At 43.6% G+C, this 20,828-nt stretch overlaps 2 protein-coding genes across 2 annotated transcripts in view; one reads left to right on the plus strand and one right to left on the minus strand.

The window, feature by feature from the left end:
• Nucleotides 1-6: 6 nt before the first annotated feature.
• LOC138978185 (uncharacterized) overlaps nt 7-20,828 on the minus strand; it is a 73,302-nt gene continuing 52,480 nt past the window's right edge. Inside the window, exons 3-8 of the mRNA XM_070350846.1 lie at nt 11,821-11,979; nt 5,808-6,062; nt 5,099-5,449; nt 2,770-2,915; nt 2,069-2,384; nt 7-303 (exon numbers count right to left, since the gene is read on the minus strand). Of these exons, the coding sequence (XP_070206947.1) occupies nt 34-303; nt 2,069-2,384; nt 2,770-2,915; nt 5,099-5,449; nt 5,808-6,062; nt 11,821-11,979 (1,497 nt within the window). The 3' untranslated portion in view covers nt 7-33. The remainder of the gene's footprint in view (nt 304-2,068; nt 2,385-2,769; nt 2,916-5,098; nt 5,450-5,807; nt 6,063-11,820; nt 11,980-20,828) is intronic.
• Nucleotides 11,911-20,828, plus strand: part of LOC138978186 (uncharacterized) — a 96,390-nt gene continuing 87,472 nt past the window's right edge. Inside the window, exon 1 of the mRNA XM_070350848.1 lies at nt 11,911-11,958. Within this exon, the coding sequence (XP_070206949.1) occupies nt 11,923-11,958 (36 nt within the window). The 5' untranslated portion in view covers nt 11,911-11,922. The remainder of the gene's footprint in view (nt 11,959-20,828) is intronic.

Below are 20,828 nucleotides of genomic sequence, written 5' to 3' on the forward strand. Positions count from 1 at the left end.
ATTATGTCAAAAGTCCGGCTGAATTGTAACGTTTCACGATTTCGATAAGAGATGACTTTTGCCGCTTTTCTCCAACACATTTCTAGCCACGTCAGCGTACATGTCCTTCGCATTGCCAATGGCTGCCGGGCTTGCCATGGAGGGGTGGGGCTTAGGTTGCGTCATGTGGAACGCTCGCACCTCTTTCCGCCAATCAGCGATCGCCATTGCTGGTCTGCTGTCCTCGACGTCTCGCCGGTAGTCTTTGTCCCAGGTCGGGTGGCATATGACCGGCAGGTGGACACGCTTCGCGAAACAGATGACCTGTGGAATATGCGAATGCATGTCTATCAAAACTAATTCACTCTTATTATGCTTAACGGTTAACGTAAGAGAGAAGAACTACCAAACACAAAATGAAGCTCCTTCGCAAGAAAACATTCAAGCTCGTTATCATCATGAAACAAAAAGTGGTCCATATTAGGCGCCCTTCCCCTACACACAGGGTTGACGATCAGAACCATTGTCTACTTTTGCCGAGACATTTAGAAATCACTATTTTGTTGTGTTTGTTGCTGTGTGTGTTTTTGGTTTTGCTTGTTGGTGTTGTTATTGTTGTTGTTGTTGTTGTTGTTGTTGTTGTTTTCTTTTGTCCTTTGCTTGTTCGTTATTCTCTTCTTGTTTGGTTGTTTGTTGGTTGGTTGGTTGTTTGTTTTGTTTGTTGGTTGGTTGGTTGGTTGTTTGTTTGTTTGTTGGTTGGTTGGTTGGTTGGTTGTTTGTTTGTTTTGTTTGTTGGTTTGTTGGTTGGTTGGTTGTTTGTTTTGTTTGTTTGGTTGCTTTGTTTGTTTGTTTGGTTGTTTGGTTGGTTGTTTGGTTGGTTGTTTGGTTGGTTGGTTGGTTGGTTGGTGTTGTTGTTGTTGTTGTTGTTGTTGTTTTCTGTTTGTTTTGCACTGCCTTTTCTTTTTTTTCCATTTAGTCAAGTTTTGACTAAATGTTTTAACGTAGAAGGGGAATCGAGACGAGGGTCGTGGTGTATGTGTGTGTGTGTGTGTGTGTGTGTGTGTGTGTGTGTGTGTGTGTGTGTGTGTGTGTGTGTGTGTGTGTGTGTGTGTGTGTGTGTGTGTGTGAGTGTGCGTGTGTCTGTCTGTCTGTCTTTTTACATTTAGTCAAGTTTTGACTAAATGTTTTAACATAGAGGGGGAATTGAGACGAGGGCCGTGGTGTGTGTGTGTGTGTGTGTGTGTGTGTGTGTGTGTGTGTGTGTGTGTGTGTGTGTGTGTGTGTGTGTGTGTGCGTGTGTGTGTGTGTGTGTGTGTGTGTGTGTGTGTGTGTGTAGAGCGATTCAGAGTAAACTACTGGACCGATCTTTATGAAATTTTACATGAGAGTTCCTGGATATGATATCCCCTGCCATTTTTTTCATTTTTTCGATAAATGTCTTTGATGACGTCATATCCGGCGTTTTGTAAAAGTTGAGGCGGCACTGTCACACCCTCATTGTTCAATCAAATAGATTGAAATTTTGGCAAAGCAATCTTCGACAAAGGCCGGACTCTGGTATTGCATTTCAGCTTGGTGGCTTAACAATTAATTAATGACTTTGGTCATTAAAAATCTGAAAATTGTAATTAAATTGTTTGTTTTTTTAAACGATCCAAATTTACGTTCATCTTTTTCTTCATAATTTTCTGATTCAAAAAACATATAAATATGTTATATTTGAATTAAAAAAAAACAAGCTCTGAAAATTAGAAATATAAAAATTATGATCAAAATTAAATTTTCCGAAATCGGTTTAAAAAGAATTTCAGCTTATTCCTTGTCGGTTCCTGATTCCAAAAACATATAGATATGATATGTTTGGATTAAAAACACGCTCAGAAAGTTAAAACGAAGAGAGGTACAGAAAAGCGTGCTATGCAGCACAGCGAAACCACTACCGCGCTAAACAGGCTCGTCAGTTTCACTGCCTTTTGCACGAGCGGCGGACTACGGTCATTGTGAACAAATGCAGTGCGTTCAGTTTCATTCTGTGAGTTCCACAGCTTGACTAAATGTAGTAATTTCGCCTTACGCGGCTTGTTTTTACCTGTAACGGTCTGTCAATATAGACAGTATCGGGGTATAGCTCGTAGGTCCTGTATGACATTAGTATGGAGTTGTATCCCCAGTCGTCTGTGTGGTAGTCTTTGTGAGAGGCCAGGTAGTGCCTCAACCACGGTGCTTGGCTTCTGGACATGAACACCCCAGGGTTGAACGTCTCTGGGAACTCTGGGGTACTTCTGGACCGTGTCCATTCCACGCTGACCACTGTGGGGTAGGCCAGCAACCAGTCGGGTATCCGCGATGACCAGATGACGTCAAAGTCCTGGTAGGCTCCCCCGTATTTGTTCAGCACATAGTACCTGTGGAGATTTATTCACCATCAGTAAGGACACCAACACACGCGGGTACTCCCCATTTTCCATCTTTGTGTCCACTGCTAATAATGGTCTGGGTAGCATGCACAGCAATAAAAAAAAAACTTGACTAAATGTAAAAGAAGCCAAACTAGCATCTCTCCTTTGCACTAGAGAGGTCCAGTAACTGTTGTTTTCAGAACGCATACGTGTAACGTCATCAAATGCATCTTTTACGTCACACGTTTGCCAGGATTTACACTTCCTGTGTTGCTTCGACATATTATACGGGGGTGACGTCAACATCTACACGTACACGTACACGTCATGGCTACAGGTACTGCTTTATGGATCTCTGTATTACAATTAACACGTAAAGTATATGACGTACCTGGTGATGTCACTGACGTGCTGAATGACGCCGATCTTGTTCTGATAGATGGTGTGAGGTCTGTCTAAGGGGAGGATGGTGATGTTCTCTCCAGCCAGCTCGTCCCACCATCGACCGTGAGGTGTTGCCTCCGTGTGGAGATACACCTGGTGACAAAGATCCCCAGGAATCAGGAGGTGACAGTCTTTGATCATTGCATACCTCAAATTAAGTGATTTGTTTTGGAATCCGAGTCGTCATTATCTCTATGAGTAGGGGAAGGGCTCCTAATATGGACCGGCTCCTAATATGGACCACCCCCTTTCCATGGAAATAACAAGGCGAGAGCACTCATAAATGATTGCAAGCGATAGAGTTACTCTCCCTTGCTGACTTGCAGAGGTTAAATATGTTCGGGAAAGCACGGAAGCCCAAACGGTGAGTCCTTTTCCCTTTTGATAGCTTACACTCTAAATCTGACCCTCGAAACTCATCAGTGTTTCTGCACATAAATAGCTTACAAGATAAACGACACCTTCTATCGGACACCTCAGGGTGTCTGTATTGTATGTTGCGAGTGTTGGCTTTCTGTAATCCTGGAGAACGAAGAGTAAAACCAAATACTGAAGGATGCATGGGCGCCTAATATGGACCGCCTGTGGGCGCGTAATATGGACCAGTCCACGGCAGTAAATATAAACTTTATCTCGCATCAATATCTCGGCGCTGCTCAATGCAGGACGTGCCTGGTTTCCTAACCTCCACCGGTGACATGTTTTGTTTGGTTTTAGGATTCATGGGATAGGTTTACCTTCAGAGCCTTTCCTGTGAAGGTAGGGCTTATCGGGTGGCCACTGTTTACCAAAGTGATAATCACTCAGAGCAGCTTTGCATTATGCGTTCGGGATTACAACGCAACTCATCGTGCAAACTCGACAGACGATTCCCAGGTTGTGTTCACCTCACCACCTCCCACCCCCCATATTATTTTTTCTTTAATAATTAGCAATGACCTTCTGACACTTATTTGATTCACATTAAATCATCAAGGCACGGTACTTCTTCTTTTCGATCGCCGATCACACTTGGAGTCCAGATCTTGAGATATAATTAGTGATCCTCTGCAGCGCAGCCACTGGCCCGTACAGCTTGTTGTGCAGGGACTCCGGCAATGGCCAGATTCCCTCTCTCAGCACCTGGTAGTTCCTGCAGTCTCGTAGGATGTGGGCAAGGCACGGTACCATTTTTATCTTCCTCCTGGGCCCCCTTATACACCCCCCCCCCCCCACCCGTCGTTTCTTTAACACTTTTTGCCGAATTTAACTTCGAAAGTAATGAACATAAATTGTCCATGTTGACTTTTTCAATTTGTTTCACGATATGTATCTGTTTTGTTCCTGTTGACGATGTATTTATGTGTCAATAAAATAGTTTTACAGTTTGATGATTCTTTCGCAAGGGCATTTGCTCATTTATCAGCATACACAATTTCGACATTAGAGATGAGGTTTAAAGTTGTTGTTGTTTCTACTTCACACATACGAACCATTGATTCTTTTATCGTAAAATAAAGTTGAATTTCACTGCACTATGAGGCGATCTCTCCCTGTCAATTTTGATGAGTCCGCTTCGTTACTGTTATGTTGTATTTTGATTCTTCTTGTTGAACTGAATGAAATTGTTCAGGTTTACGTTTGAATAAAGCGACATACTTGGTTGTAGCGTGTTATTTTGAATGTTTGTGGAGTATTTGAAAGTGGTCCATATTAGGAGCCTCACATGTCCATATTAGGAGCATGGGCTTCTAATATGGACCACTAGCAACTTTTTCTGTATTTCATTTTTGCTGAGTTTCTAGCACAGCTTGCTAGCTGCAATTCAACTTGAGGGTACCCTAGACAAAGAACAACCACCATGCAAAATATTATACTTATACTTGTCTTGTTGGTGATAAAACAAGCTAGTTATTAGCTATAATAAAAAGGTGGTCCATATTAGAAGCCCTTCCCCTATCATTATCGACAGAAACAGCGCCATTATTATCGTCATCGTTGTTATCTTCATCATCATCATCATAATCAGCATTAGTATCATCAACGCGATGCATACACATTAGCAAGCCCCACCACCACCACCATCATCATCATCATCATCATCATCATCATCATCATCATCATCATCATCATCATCAAACTCTCTCCGACCACCAACACAATCAACACATCTATCATCCAGCATTATCCCTCATGTCTTTAAGTCTGTGTACAACGCAGAACGGCCTGGTTGGAAGATCAGGCTTTGCCTAAAGCCTTCGTCTTTTTGTATATAAAGTTCACTTTCAGATCCCTACCTGCTGAAAGCCACCAACGTAGAGAGCACTCAGGATGCTCAAGAAATGACTGAAAGTCAGTTCTCCCCTGTAGAGTTCAGCGAAGGGGAAATCGTTGTTGTTCTCCAGCTTCACAAAGTGTGAAATCCGTGGGATGGGATTAGACGGGTCGGGCTGAACCACCAGACGAGCCCGCCTGCCGTAGTAGAGCCATCGAGCGAGCTCCGCGAAGGGCGCGTCGGCGTCCAGGATGTCACGAGGTAGGATGGCCTTGTTGAGGTGGACGCAGTCCGCCTTGTCGGTGTAGGACTCCGGTTCCACACAGCCCTTAGGGGCTGAGAGTATCCTTTGCACCAGGGTGTCTTGGCGGGCCTGAAAAGAGAGCGTTTCTTTTCACTGCCATTCTCCAGGATTTTCTTGTTGTGCATTTCTTTCTTTTTCTTTAATTTTGTTTTGTTTTTCCATGTACCTCCATGGGGTTTCTTGAATATAATTGTCATTTGCTTTGCCTTGCCTTGCCTTGCCTTGCCTTGCCTTGTTTATGTTGTGAGTGGAATGCGTGTTGGGAGAGATTGTGTACGTGTGTGTGGTATGTGTAGGTCGTCAGCAAAACAAAAGTCACCTCTTGTTATTCCAAATGAGCTTGGCCTACCTTTGAGGACAATAACTTTTCCACGGTACATCAACCCCGACACAGTTATTTCTCAGCATCGTCTTTTGCCAAACTTACAGCAGATACATTGCCTCTTGCGCCCACAATGCATCGTGTTTTGTCGTCAGAAGTGGGAGGAGCTGCGAACCAAGATCCTTCCTTCTCATTGGCTAAGGAGGGCGCACGAGCGAGTATGACGTTTGTTCCGATGTAATAGCCGCCCTTTTTGGTCAGGAAACCAATGGCTGTGTTCAGAGTGTCGCGTGACTTGCACTGCAATGGCGCTGGCGTTAACGCACTGAGTTCTAGGTATGGAATGGAGTCTTTCAGCTCCTGAAATACAAAAGTCACGTCTATGAATGCTTAGCTCTGTCATCAAAACTATATCTAAGTCATATAGCTCAGTAGGGCTCTCCATTTCATAATAGAGCATGCACACAAAGCAATTCATAAACTAACAGGCAAAATATACAGTCCAACTCAAGAGTAAACTCCAGCATATATGACAAGATTGGAATTGAAAACACTCTGTTGGTCTAAGTGATTAATCTTTCACTGAATCCATGAAAACATGCACAAAACAAAAGCAAACGAAAATAGCTCAGCTAAACAACCATTCAAGTATAATCGACAAACAACAAAATAGTTCTTCAGTTAGTGATCTTATTAATCAAAAAGCATTTAAATCCAGTTGCTAAGCGACAAACAACTTTATCAACACTCCAACTATTACAAGTAATTACAGACTAAACGATCGGTTAATGAGACAGATAAACAACCGGTCACTCATTAGTCAAACAAGTCAGACAACATGCACGATTCACTACAACTACCTGCAGCCTATATAAACAAAACACCGCAACACGGTGGCCTAGTGGTAAGGCGTCCGCCCAGTGAGCGGGAGGTCGTGGGTTCGAACCCCGGCCGGGTCATACCTAAGACTTTAAAATTGGCAATCTAGTGGCTGCTCCGCCTGGCGTCTGGCATTATGGGGTTAGTGCTAGGACTGGTTGGTCCGGTGTCAGAATAATGTGACTGGGTGAGACATGAAGCCTGTGCTGCGACTTCTGTCTTGTGTGTGGCGCACGTTAAATGTCAAAGCAGCACCGCCCTGATATGGCCCTTCGTGGTCGGCTGGGCGTTAAGCAAACAAACAACAAACAAATATAAACAAAACAAAAAACCCACTTCCGTGCACTACATGCACAAGACGCAACAATGAATTCATCAGTAGGCAAGTTAAAATCAGTGATGGTGCTAGTATTTGTTCAAACCGGTACGCAAACTTTAATGATGCAAACAGTCTAGAAAAACAACGGTAGGCTGGTCATTGTGTAACCGTGTGCCGAAACACTACGATCACCTCGGGAAGCGAAGTGCAATCAAACAGGTTTGAAAATGTTAGGGCTAATTTCTTAGCCCTATAAAAACTGTTATGCAAACCCGAAGGTTTCCGTGAACATACAGACAATCGGAAACCACCAGACCCCATCACAAACAGAACTCTACAAACCACAGGTGTTGACTTTAAAGGCCAACAACTCGGGTGCAGAGTCCGTTGTGAAAGGAGCGGTAGCCTCCCCTGTCACAATTGGAACCAGTTAGAGTCCAACTCAGAGTACTGGTTTTATTGTTCTTCCAGCAAAAAAAAAACCCGGTAGTTAAAAAAAACAAAACAAGAGGCGAAGCCTTCAAGGCTCACGTAAGAAATCGACAAACAGTAACACAAACTCAATCACTCAGTCACACATACACACACACACACACACACACACACACACACACACACACACACACACACACACACACACACACACACACACACACACACACACACACACACACACACACACACACACAGTAAGCATAGGTGAAACTATATGCAAGAAAGCGAGACCCTGGATCTGCCAAGAAGTCTCGGCCCGCTCACAATAACAATGACCGAGACTTTCAGTAATTCCTTTGCGTGACGTCTAACCCTCTTACGTCATAATGTGACGTCTTCAAATAGTTTCTATCACACACGTCGAACACTTTTGACCGAGACTGACGTAATCCATAGACTCGGAAATGTTAAAGTTTCTACCACAGACATACACACATACATACGCACGCACGCACGCACAGACAGACACAGTTTATCATCGCATAGGCTACACTTACGTGAACCAAAAACCGGTTGGTCAAACCGGAAGCCAATTTTGTTCCGGTAATTTCTCGTTTCAACCGGTACAATACCGGTAATTACCGGTTAACCTATGTAATCAACTAATAAAACAGTGTAAGTCAGCGGTCGTACGATGAGATATACGACCAAGTAGGTAATCAATGAAAACATCAATTAGCCGACCATCAAATTGATGATAATTTTGATCGAACATGTGTCGTCCAAGTGGGGGGAAATGCGTAACAGTATTTTCTGGGGTGCATGACTGGACGCCGTTATAGGTGCAGCAGCACTCAATGTACCCACTGTATCAGTCACTGTGACAGTGCACGGGGAAAAAGGGCTTGCTTACTAGTGCCAAAACCTGGGGTTACCCATTATCACGTGATAATTACTAATTAACGCTGTCAGTTACTGTTTTCACTCGTTAGTTACTCATTTTCACGGGATAATTAGTAATTTTCACGGGAAAATGACTAATTTTTGGCTCACGTAAGTGTAGCCTATGCGATCGTAACTTTGTCTGTCTGTGCGTGCGTGCGTGCGTCTGTGCGTGTGTATGTCTGTGGTAGAAACTCTAACATTTGAAGACGTCACATTACATTGACGTCACATTATGACGTAAGAGGGTTAGACGTCACGCGAAGGAAGTACTGACAGTCTCGGTCATTATTATTTTGAGCGCGCCGAGACTAGTTGGCAGTCGTGTCCTTGTAAGTAGGCTACATGCAGACAGACAGATCTAGATCTAGTGTCTCGCTTTCTTGCACAGTTTCACCTATGCTCTTTCTGTGTGTGTGTGTGTGTGTGTGTGTGTGTGTGTGTGTGTGTGTGTGTGTGTGTGTGTGTGTGTGTGTGTGTGTGTGTGTGTGTGTGTGTGTGTGACGGAGTGATTGAGTTTGTGTTACTGTTTGTCGATTTCTTACGTGAGCCTTGATGGCTTCGCCTCTTGTTAGTTTTGGCACTAGCAATCCGTCAGGAAGTGAGACAAAACTAAGTAATTTTCCCGGGAAAAATAGTAATTTTCCCGGGAAAATTAGTAATTAACACGTGAAAATGGTAATTATTAAGGGAAAATTACTAATTTTCCCTTGATAATTACAATTATGAGGTTTTGGCACTAGTAAGCCATATGACGGCTTAGTAGTGCCAAAACCTGGTGTTACCCATTATGACGTGATAATTACTAATTAAGGCTGTCAGTTACTGTTTTCATCTGTTAGGTATTCATTTTCATGGAAAAGTTACTAATTTTTAGTTTTGGCACTAGCAATCCGTCAGGAAGTGAGCCAAAACTAAAAATTAGTAATTAACAGGTGAAAGTTAGTAATTTTTCCGGAAAAAAATGTAATTTTCCCGGGAAAATTAGTAATTAACACGTGAAAATGGTAATTATCAAGGGAAAATTACTAATTTTCCCTTGATAATTACAATTATGAGGTTTTGGCACTAGTAAGCCGTCATAGTTACCCTCATGGAAATTCAGGCTGCTTTCTCCTTGGGGAGAGCGAGCTGCCATACAGTATACGGCGCTACCCTTTTTTTTTTCCTGCATGCTTGTATTCATGTTTCCAAGCCCTGAGACTTTCGCTGTGAACTTGGGTTCTTTATCGTGCGCATGCGTGGACACGGGGGTGTTCGGACACCGAGAAGAGTCTGCACAAAGTTGACTCTGGGAAATAAATCCCTCGCCGAACGTGGTGATCGAACCCACGCCGATAGCGACAACTGGTTTTGAAGCCAGCGCCGCTACCGACTGAGCTAAGGTTGGCCAAAAAATTATTGCAACAAATTTCAAACCCAAATTAAAACATTAATTCCTGTGTCATTTAATTAAAACTGTATATGCCAGTTAAGGCCGTTCACTTAACCTTCAGGATCACCTTTTGGATTAAATATTTCTTTTACAGGGATCACGTGACCGCCGCTCAAGTAAGGGTACCCTCAAAATCGACCAGACAAAATCGTAAGAGCCGAATGAAAAATCGACAAAAAATCAAAATAGGCAAAACTTTGCAACTTTGACATAGTTTACGAGAAGAAAGTCAAACCAATTATCTACCCTGAACAGATTGCTTTGTTTTGCTACCTTGCGTATTTCGCGTGCTATGCTATTCCTACTGATGCAGGTGTCGATCGCAAAGATAACAAGTAGTGGTCCCAGTAAAAAGGATCCCTTACCGTGTGCGATCAGGTTCAAGTCCTGTATAATCATGCAGCAATAAAGAACGTGGTGTATGCGTGCTATTATCGTGATTGTTACTGCTTGGAAACAAGGACTGTTGTTTAGGATCCAGCTATGGCTAACATCTATATCAAGTACAAATTACAAGGCTCTAGCATGAAAACTGAGAAAACTGTGGTGTAAAAACACCCTGACAATTAAGTGGCGTTTTCAGAGAAAATCTGCATACTAAAATTAGTTAGTTTTAGTGTGCATTGAAATAAGGAGTCAAATGGGACCGGATTTTGGGTTTTCATGGAGAAACAACACCTGCTTAGAACCCTCATATCTCCAGTTTGGATTGGAATTGATTGACAATTCAAACTGTAAATGAAAATAGAGAGATCTAGCTTTATAATGATGCCACACATTATAGTAGGTTATCAAAAAACGCTTTTTTTCCAACTCTAGGTAGGTCTACCCCCTTAAATTTGTGTAATGTACACTGTACATCCTTGTTTGGGATCTGTTCCATGCGAAAAAAGCTCTGAGGCGCAATTGTTACAGCTCTGAGGGAGCAAGTGTTCACAATATTCCCAGATCACTCGCAACAGTAGTCCGCGTTACTTTTTGGTGTAACAAGTTTCGAAATGACTTGGGTATCGCCACACGTAGACAGCCATAGGCGCCATACTGAATACACAAATGTTAACGATTTCGCGGCAATTCATACATACATGCAGTCAGAAAAATACACACACACACACACGCACACACACACACACACACACACACACACACACACACACACACACACACACACACACACACACACACACACAGACCTGCTAATGCCTTACCCCCTTTCGTGTGTACACGCAAAAAGATCCTGTAATCCATGTCAGAGTTCGGTGAGTTATATAAACACGAAAATATCATGTTTGCACCCTGTGAAAGCAGCGTACGGCTCCTTATGGTGGAGGTTAAGTCAACTAATACCAACGAAAGTCACAGTTTTCAAGTGCATCGTGCGTCTTCATTTCTCGACCTGAACTGAGAATTGGTCAAGACGCACGGAGCAATTGAAAACTGTGACTTTTGAACGTATTAGTTGACTTAAGGCAATGTGATGCACTAAAATTACCAAGATTAAACTTGGAGAAAACATGGAATAACTTTGTTTTCTGGGTAGTATTTGAAGTGACTGATACAAATAAATGAAAAATGTGCGAATACTAAAAGACATAGACTGCCGTTGCTATGGAAACTGGCATAAACAGCGCCATATTGGATTTCTATGAAACGGTTTTACAGCGACATCATACATCAGAAATGCATGATATTTGGCACAATGATACACATGACTTATATCTACAATCATGTAGCACGTTTGTTTTACTAAAGACTACCGTTGTATTTAAATTAATTTTTGTAATAAGGATTAATGAATATGTGGTTAGAAATGCATTAATCCTTGTTTCAAAAAATAATTTACATTCAACTGTAGCAACGGCAGTCTGTGACCATTACTATTCACAATTTCATTTATTTTGTGTAAGTCACTTCAATAATAACCCAGACAACTAGGTTATTCCATGTATTTTCCAAGTTTAATTTTACTGCCGCACATTGCCTTAACCTCCAACTTAAATGGCGGGGTAAAAACGTTCATACACGCAAAAAGCCCACATGTAGAGTGCACGTGGGAGTTTCAGCCAATGAACGCAGAAGAAGTATAAATACTATTTGATAGGACTCACGTTGAACCAGGAGTTGTAGCTGTCCGTCAGAGGGAGGTGTGCGTAGTGAAAAACCAGCTTGGTAGGCTGAAGAACACGCACGACGCTCAGTATACCCAGGTAATGATGAAATTGGAACTTCTGCCTCTCACACCACAGGTAATGGACTGTCGGTATCACCTGGAAAAGCAAATTCGATTTGTGTGTTTTTCTCATAAGGTTTTCCATCGATAGATTTCAGTGGTGTTTTGTTTCCATGAGGTAATACACAGCATAGCTTTCGCTTGAGGTTATCAAGCTATATTAGCTTGCAGTGTTTTTCATGAGGTTTTCAAACCAAAGCTTTCACCTGGAAAAGCAAATTCAATCTGTGTTTTTTCCCATGAGGTTATAAATCGATAGTTTTCAGTGGTTTTTTTTTCATGAGGTTATCAATCCATAGCTCTCGGTTATTTTTTCATGAGGTTATCAATCGATAGCTTTTAGTGTTATTTCATGAGGTTATCAATCGATAGCTTTTAGTGTTTTTTCATGAGGTTGTCAATCGATAGCTTTAAGTGTTTTTTAACCTTAAAACAGACCAGACAAGAAAGATATTTCCTTCTCGCACCAAGTGTGAATGCCTCCATCTGCATATATAGGTATTCTGATGGACACTTGGGGGAATTCGGGGGCTGTGATTGGATGGTCTCCAGTTCCGATCATCAAAGCATAATGCTACGCAAGTCGGCCATTTTTGCCAATATCCAAAAGCATATTGACAATAACAAAGACGCATGGTTCCGGTTTACCCATCTGTACCACACGATGTTTCAATCGACAACAGCACACACTGACAACTTGAAATTCTTCTCGGGAATGTTTTTCAGCTTTACAAATGTCGATAGCATACCCTTTTCTGCTAACTTCCTGATGAAACAGGACTAAACCAATTATTTTCTGTCCCTAAACACCACAAAATGCCCAAAGTCGAAAGATGTAGTACAAACAGGGGAGTAAAACGGAACAGCCGTTTTTGTGTGCCTGTGTGAGCTAAGTTGCCGACTGACACAAACTTTCGCATTCGGCTTTTCTTATCTCGTAACTCCACACTAAATACCCCAATTCCCCTCTGAAGTATTGATGTTCAACCCATGGCACTAACATTCATGTAGTCGTTTATAACTGAGTTTGAACAATTCGCTTCATGACGAGACAAGTATAAATGCCATTCAGGGGGCGGGGACGTAGCTCAGTTGGTAGCGCGCTGGCTTTGTAGCCAGTTGGTCGCTATCAGCGTGGGTTCGACCCCCACGTTCGGCGAGATATTTATTTCTCGGAGTCAGCTTTGTGCAGACTCTCTTCGGTGTCCGAACACCCCCGTGTGCACACATGCGCACGAAAAAGATCCCACGTTCACAGCGAAAGTCTCAGGGCTTGGAAAGCACGAAGACACGCATGCATCATCTCTCGTCTCTGATTATCATGATCGTATTTCGATACTTTGACGAGACAAACCCAATGATGGTGTGTCGAAGAAGACGGCCACAGCGGGCTTGTTCGAATCAAAGTATCACACCATATCCATACCTTGTCCCAATATAGACCAGTTGGTCTAAGAGGACGTTAAACCCTAATAGTCAGTCAGTCAGTCAAATGCCATTCACCAAACTGAAAACTTCGCTGCCGTCTGTTCGCGTTGTACGGATTAACTGTTCTCTTCTCCTCCCCTTGTTGCATCCTAGTTCTTCAGTTGTTTCTAGTTTTCCGTTGATGTTGTGTTTTGGTCTTCTTCATAAGTAGTCTTGTTCAAAATTAAACAAACTCAAACTTCTTTTTGTTGTATACGAATGAACTAATAAAAAGCTGTTTGACAAAACCTGAGATCAACGCATCGACACAAAAACTGTCATTTTGTAAGTTTGGAACAACAAATCAAGGTCAGAACAGCTATATAATCGCTATTGTATTTTCAGCGTAGCAATAGGGTCCGATATTTAGACTCGAACAAGTATAATGCGACTCGTCTTCGACTCGTCGGCATTATACTTGAGGGCCCCAAAGGGTTTAAAATCGTGATCGTGATTGGTGTTTTTTTACCTTTCTGTGACCGTGATTGCCGAAATTTCCATTTCTGTGATCGTGATGGGACTTTGCCCGTGATCCGTGATGACAAAAAAATCAAGTCTCGTGATCGTGATTGTCATTTGTTTTTGTGATCGTGATGGGCATTATTGCAAAGCATTTTATTTTCAACGTACATTTTTCACAGCTGTATCACTCTATGAGTATGATCCTCTATTCGTCAAGGAGCTAATCCCGATTGAAGGGAAGCAACAACACATTCAGAAATATGATTTTGACAGCGATTGCTTCCCTTTAAGAGAACCAATCACAACAAAAAGAGATCCAATCAGAAGGCAAATTGCAAAAGTCTGCCAAACTTCATCCAATGGAAGGGCTTCGTGCTAAAGTTTTGAGTGCATTCAGTCAAATTCGAATTCGAAAATCAAAAATGGCGTGCAGCAGTACTGTCATCGAACTTCTGTTATATTTTGTGGATTCAAGCCAGACCAAAGCAGGCGGCGAGAATGCCTTCCTTGGTGGAAAGGTCAGGCTACGGGTCGGTCTTTCCGAAGACGAAATATCAAGGTATGTTGATCTATGTTGCCCTATGACTGTTCTGAATATAGGCAAAGATCTTGAAATTTGTTCAAGATCTTTGAGTTTGAGTGAGATCATTGACATTGTCGACATTGCCACGTCCGGCTGTCCCTCGCTCAGTGTGACCTCGACTGGCTCGAGATCGAGTCTGCGTGTAGCCAAAACCGAAACTAGAAATGTGTTTTTCATCCCAGCAACGTGGACACGCTTGGCATAGATTCTAATTAAATTACATCCTTTACCCAACTCACAAATAGCAATTAACTCTAGTTCAGTGCTGGTAACGCTGTACGCGTCCCCTTGGTAACAAGGAAGGCGCCTCTAAAAAAAGAGTGACATGAGACCCGTAAGGGTGTCTAAGCCAGCCCGGAAACGAGACCCCTTCCGTATGCGCGCGCATATGCCGCCATCTTATCATTCTCAACTCAGCGCCCAACAGGACTGGTCGCTATACTGTACGCTCCGACTGTTTTCAGTCTTGTTGCTTTGTCTTCTGACTTTGGCTTCTACCCCTTGGTCTGCCGCCTAGCTTGGTCTGCATCCTTGCTGTTATCGGGTGAGCTTTCTTGTTTTTGTAAACTTTGGCGACATTTTGTCGCATGTTTGTGAACTTGTGAAATTTTCTGGAAGAAAGTTTGTTTTCGTGAGTTCGCTTTACCATGGCGGTTAACGCCAAGCCTAAACTAGTTCGAGACAGGCTTCGGCTACAGCTTCTCCTACTGCTAGTTTAGCTTCGTCTAAGTTCTCGTCTAGAAGGAAGAGTGCTGGGAAAACCGCTACTTCACTTTCTGATTCGGGTATCGATAGATGTCTGAAGGTTGTTGACAAATCTTCGTCCGCCATGTTGTCCGTTTAAAAGGACAAGGTCACGCTTGGTGACAAAGATGTTTTGAATTTTGTTAAACATGTTGTTGGTCGGGGGCTCCTGGCTATTCAGGTGTCTTGCCCTCCAATATTGCTTCGTTGCTTCTGACTGTTAGTTCCCAGGTATCAACGTTGGCGGCCGATTTGTGTCGCGCTTTTGCGAACTTGTATGATGTTTTCTTGTAGAAATTTTTCGTAAGTTCGTTATGTCATGGCGGAGTACGCCAAGATTGATCTAGTTTGAGACAGACTACTGCTGCAGCGTCTCCTACTAAGGAAGCTTTCTTGTTTAGAAAGAGTAAGAGTGTCGGATTTACAGCCATTTCACTTTCAGAACCGGGAACAGACAGATGTTTGGAGGTTTTGGTCGACAAGCCGTCGGCCTCCATTTTGTCCACTTTTAGGGACAAGGTCACGCGTGGTGACAAAGTTGTTTGTGTTGATAAGGTTGTTGTTGTGTCGGGGGCATCTGGTGGTTCAGGTGTTTTGCCCTCCGACATTGTGTTGTTGTTTCTGACGTTTAGTTCGCAGGTTTCGACATTGGCTGCGGTTTTGACGGCAACTTTAGCAGAACTTCGTTCACTTCAGTCTGGCGTTTTCGATGTTCGTCTTCGGGGTGAATCCGGTCTTTGCCTTTGGCTTCCACTTCCGGTTCCACCTCTGCAACTGTTTCTGCTTTGGATTCTACTTCCGTTCTGCAAGCGGAAGTGCACGCTTCGCAGCTTGGCCACGGTCGTCTTGTGTCCTTGCTGCAGGAGCCTTGGCTCGTTTAAGGTATGTTTTCTCCACTCGTTGCCGGGTTCTCCGGTGACAGTGGTGTGCGAACGCAGGAGCGAGTAGACCGTGATCGCGGCGAAAGCACCGAAACCCCCGCCGTTAATCCGCATTGAGCGCTTTCGGTAGAGGCTAGGAGCCCTGTTGTTCGTAAGGATTTGTCGTACCACTCTCTCAGAGGTTCAGGTACTTCATTTCCTCTTCCGCCCTGGGGGCAGGAAGTTGAGGGTGACTCCGGAGCTGACCAGGAGAGTCTCTCTGGGGTCACCTACCTGACTACGATGGCGAGCAGGAAGGTTAACGAGGGTGCGTCCGCGGGTGCGGACGAGACCCAGCTTACTTGCCGTTCAAGTTGTCCAGCGCAGTGACGTGGGCAGCGGAAAACGGCATTTAGGTTTTGTGGAAGTTGGTGATTCTTGGATCGACTGGGAACGTCTTTCCGGGGGTCACCTTCCTGATTGCGATTGCGAGCATGAAGGAAAGGTTAACGAGGGTGCTTCCATATGAGGGTGCGTCCACGGGGATGGACGACACCCAGCTTAACTTGCCGTTCAAGTTGTCCAGCGCAGTGACGTGGGCGGCGGAAAACGGCATTTAAGTTTTGACCGGAAGGGGTGGTTGAGAGCAAGGCGTAACTTACTCCACCTCTGTCTGGTTCCGACTTCCGGAAGTTCGGAGGAACAGGATGTTCTCTTCAGCTTTCGGGAATCGTTGTCCATTGCCCTGGAGTTGGCACATGGCCGCGTGTAGCCGGGTTCACCGGTGAAAGTGGTGTACGTTCGCAGGAGGAATGTAGCACGCATTTTCGCGGCTGGGCAACGTAATCTTCCGCCCTGGGGGCAGGAAGTTGTTGGGCTGGGTGATTCTTGGGTTGACCATGCGGGTCTCTCTGGGGGTCACCTTCCTAACTCTGATACCAAGCAGGAAGGAGAGGCTTGTGAGGGTGTGTCCACGGTAGTGGATGACACCCAGCTTATCCTGCCGTTCAAGTTGTCCAGCGTATTGACGTGGGCAGTGGAAAACGGCATTTAGGTTTTGACAGGAAGGGGTGGCTGGGAGAAATTTTTACTTCTTCCACCTCTACCTTTGTTCGACGACTTCCGGAGGTTGGAGGAACGGGAAGTTCTCTTCCGCGGTCGGGAATCGTCGTTCATTGCCCTGAAGATGGCAAATGTCTTGATTTTTGACTTCCGCTTCCTCCCGGGGGGCAGGAAGTGAGCAGTAGGGCTGATTTCTTTGTTGGACTATTTAGTCAAACAGAGTCAGCTTCCGGATTGCACGGTTGTGCTTGACGGCTGTTCAATTGAAGGTGCTTCTGCTTTACTGAAAAGCACTGATTTTAGGTTCCGTTTCATGTTAGCAAGTGCAGTGGCGCTCGCAGCTGAAATGGTTCGAGGTACAAAGGGATCTTCCGGTGTGTTTCTTTGCAACCGGTTGGTTCTGATGTTTACTAATCCATGGCCGGTTTTGCGGCTGTGCTTCCGGTACAGGATGGGATAGCCTTCTACCGTTAACACTGTGGTGTTGGTAGTCGGCACTTTTCAGCCTTTGGCTCCCGGTTCCGTTACTGCGGTTCCTTTGCTGTTTTACAGGCTGTATCCACTTCCTCTTCCAGTCTTTCAGCTGGAAGGAGACAGGTGGATGGAGTATTTGGTCATGGGGTTCCGGTGTTTGAACAATTTTCAAAACTTTTCCGATTTTTGGCAAGGATTGCCTTATCGGGATTGGTGACTGGTTCTCATCATTTCTATGATCATTATGTTGCTTTTGAACATGGGGAGGCTCATACTTCAGCTGTGTCGCTGTTGCGTCATTTTGTAGTTGATTTGAGCCTTCTGAGGAGAATCTTTGAGTGTTAAGTTCTTAGATCCTCTGGAGGGGTCTTTTTGTTTTTGTGGAAGTTTTCGCAAGCAAGTCTTCTTTTGTCACCACTACCTTTGTGGACATCGTTCGACTTTATACCTGCGGTTGTTGCTTTAGCTTGTGTCTTATGCTCTAGTAGCGGGTCACTCGCAGAGCGCTTTCTGTAGGCGTTGGCTAACTCCAAGCTTAAGAGCTTAGGTTCTCTTTTTCGTTCTACGAACCGCCCTCGGGTGTGACAATCATCCATCTGGATTTTGATAGCTAGGAGAAACTGTCTGTAAGATCAAGATCTCCTAGCTCTGGTAGATTGTGGCTTCGGTTCTTTATGATTAGCTCTTCTGAACAAAACTTGCTTTTATTCTCTCGCCTGGGCGGTTACGTTTTATCTGGTTATCTTTGTGGTCTGACAGGACTCAGGTACAAAGGATGTAACTTTGCGGGGTTTTACCTGAGGTTAAGCCTCTGCCTTTAAAGTATTGTTCTTTTGGCTAGGCTTTTATCTCTTTCTTGTGGAAAGGTCTCTTTTTGAGGCCACTTCTATGCTCGCGGGTTTTTATCTATCAAAGAGACGCTCACGGTAAAAGGGAAGCGCAAGGCAGGCTTTGGCTGTTGTTTGTTTCCAAACGAATAGCTTCAGGCTGGCTGTTATCTACTTTAGCTTTTGGCTCTATACCCTCGCTTCCACAGGGTCTTTATCTTAGATCCTTTTGGCTACCTGTTGGTCGCACAGTACGGATCTTTCCTATCTTGGTTCCAGACCTCTTAAGGCTGGCAAGAAGGCGTTTTTGCTTTCTCACATTCGAATTTTACGGATGTCTACTGTAAGGGTATCCTGGAGATACTTAGGGGCTTCCGCCTCAACTCTGGATTTGGTCCAGAGTCTTTATATATAGGGGTTTTGGCGTGTTTGTTCACTTGTCACTTAGACTGGCTTGGTACAAAGTGTTTTTTTTTTTTTACGGAAAGAACTCCTCTTCTCCGTTTAATACAGCTGGCGATCCACCTATTCTGGGTTTCCGTTTTTTCTTACATGTCTTATTTTTAAGACTTTATGTATTTTCTGTCGCATTGTTACGGCTTGGTGCAGCGTTGCTTTAACACGTTTCAAGACTAGCCTGGCGGATCTACACGGAAAACGGCCAAGCTTACTCTAGTAGCTTCTGTGAGAGGTGTGAGCAAGCGTACTTTCTGGCTATTTATATGTACAGCTTTTTCAAGAAAGGCTGATCTATGACTTTTAGATTTCTTTGAAATGTTCTGGCTTTTGAGCGGAAAATGGATTAAACAAGCTTCAAATTGCTTTGTCAATTCATGAAGCAAGAGTTTGGCTCCTTTAGAGTCGCGTTTAGTCACTTAAACTTTTCGGTTTTCGAAGATTTTTTCTGATTCGCACGGATCTTGTTAGATTGTTGAATCAAAGGTCACTTGCCGTGTCTTTCATCTCTGTCGTGATTTAACCTAGGCGTTCTTGCGGAAAACGGGGAAAACCAGCTTCCTATTGCATTTTCAATTCATGAAGCAAGAGTTTGGCTCTTTTAGAGTCAGGTTTAGCCATTTTTAATATTTCTGACTTTCACTGATCTTGTTAGATCATTGAATCAAAGGGCTTTTGCCTTATCTTTCAGCTTCGTCGTGATTTGACTTTGAACGGTTGGAAACGACGTTAATCACTGAGTTAAGGATGGTAGAGGTCTATCTACTCTGGTAGAGGTACGACTTTTTGCGCTACCTGCTATGGTAGCCGCAGGACAAGTCCTTCTTCTTTGATTTTCGGTAAGTACCCGCCACCTATAGTAGCAATCTGCTATTTGTGAGTTGGGTAAAGGATGTAATTTAATTAAAAATTTTATAAATAAATTTTCATTTAATTAATACTTACCCAACTCACAACGTTTATTCCCTCCCACCTCCCCGCTGTGGTTGGTACTGGGGTCTAAAAAAGAGTGAGTTGGGCTTCGTTTCGAATGATAAGATGGCGGCATATGCGCGCGCATACGGAAGGGGTCTCGTTTCCGGGCTGGCTTAGACACCCTTACGGGTCTCATGTCACTCTTTTTTTAGAGGCGCCTTCCTTGTTACCAAGGGGACGCGTACAGCGTTACCAGCACTGAACTAGAGTTAATTGCTATTTGTGAGTTGGGTAAGTATTAATTAAATGAAAATTTATTTATAAAATTTTTAATTGTCGCGCGCTTCTTTGCATTAAGCTTGGATTTATTTTAGCGCCTGTAAACTTTAATATCAACAATGGGTTAAATTCAGAAACAATGGCGGGGAGACGTGCCAGTTTGGGTCACTTGATCCTCATGTCAAAGACGATCAAATCATGTTCGTTGGGGATTTTGTCAGGCATGCTACTTTTCCGGTAAGGCCTAAAAAAAAATAGGTGTGGTTACGGTAACCCGACCTACCCTATTTTTAGGGGCCGACCCTATAACTTTTTATTACATTTGTCAAAAAACAAAAAACAAACGAGTGCAGAAAACGCAATGAAAGCGACAGCGCTCGAGTCGCACACTTATTTCCCTATCAAGTAGGTTTAATTTGTACACATTAGAAAAAAAATTGAAAAAAAAAGTGATTGCCTACCTTCCTACCCTATTTTTTTGGCTATGTTACCTTAACCAAACCTATTTTTTATTTGTTTTTGCCTAATTGCCGGAAATACGATAAAGCAGTTTTCAAAATCCGGTAAAGTCAAATTTATTCCGGTGAAGTTGAAAATTTCCGCAAAAACGATCCGTGTGAATATCGCGCAACGCGACCGGGCGCCGGTCTCAATGAAGCCAGCGCACAGTTGTGATGTTTTCACCAGTTTGGAGGTGTGTTGAATGGTGGTGGGGGGAGGCTAAAATGGGATTTTTAACAAGATCACAACACTATTA

Source organism: Littorina saxatilis, linkage group LG10 (assembly GCF_037325665.1).
Source record: "Littorina saxatilis isolate snail1 linkage group LG10, US_GU_Lsax_2.0, whole genome shotgun sequence".
NCBI lineage: Eukaryota > Metazoa > Mollusca > Gastropoda > Littorinimorpha > Littorinidae > Littorina > Littorina saxatilis.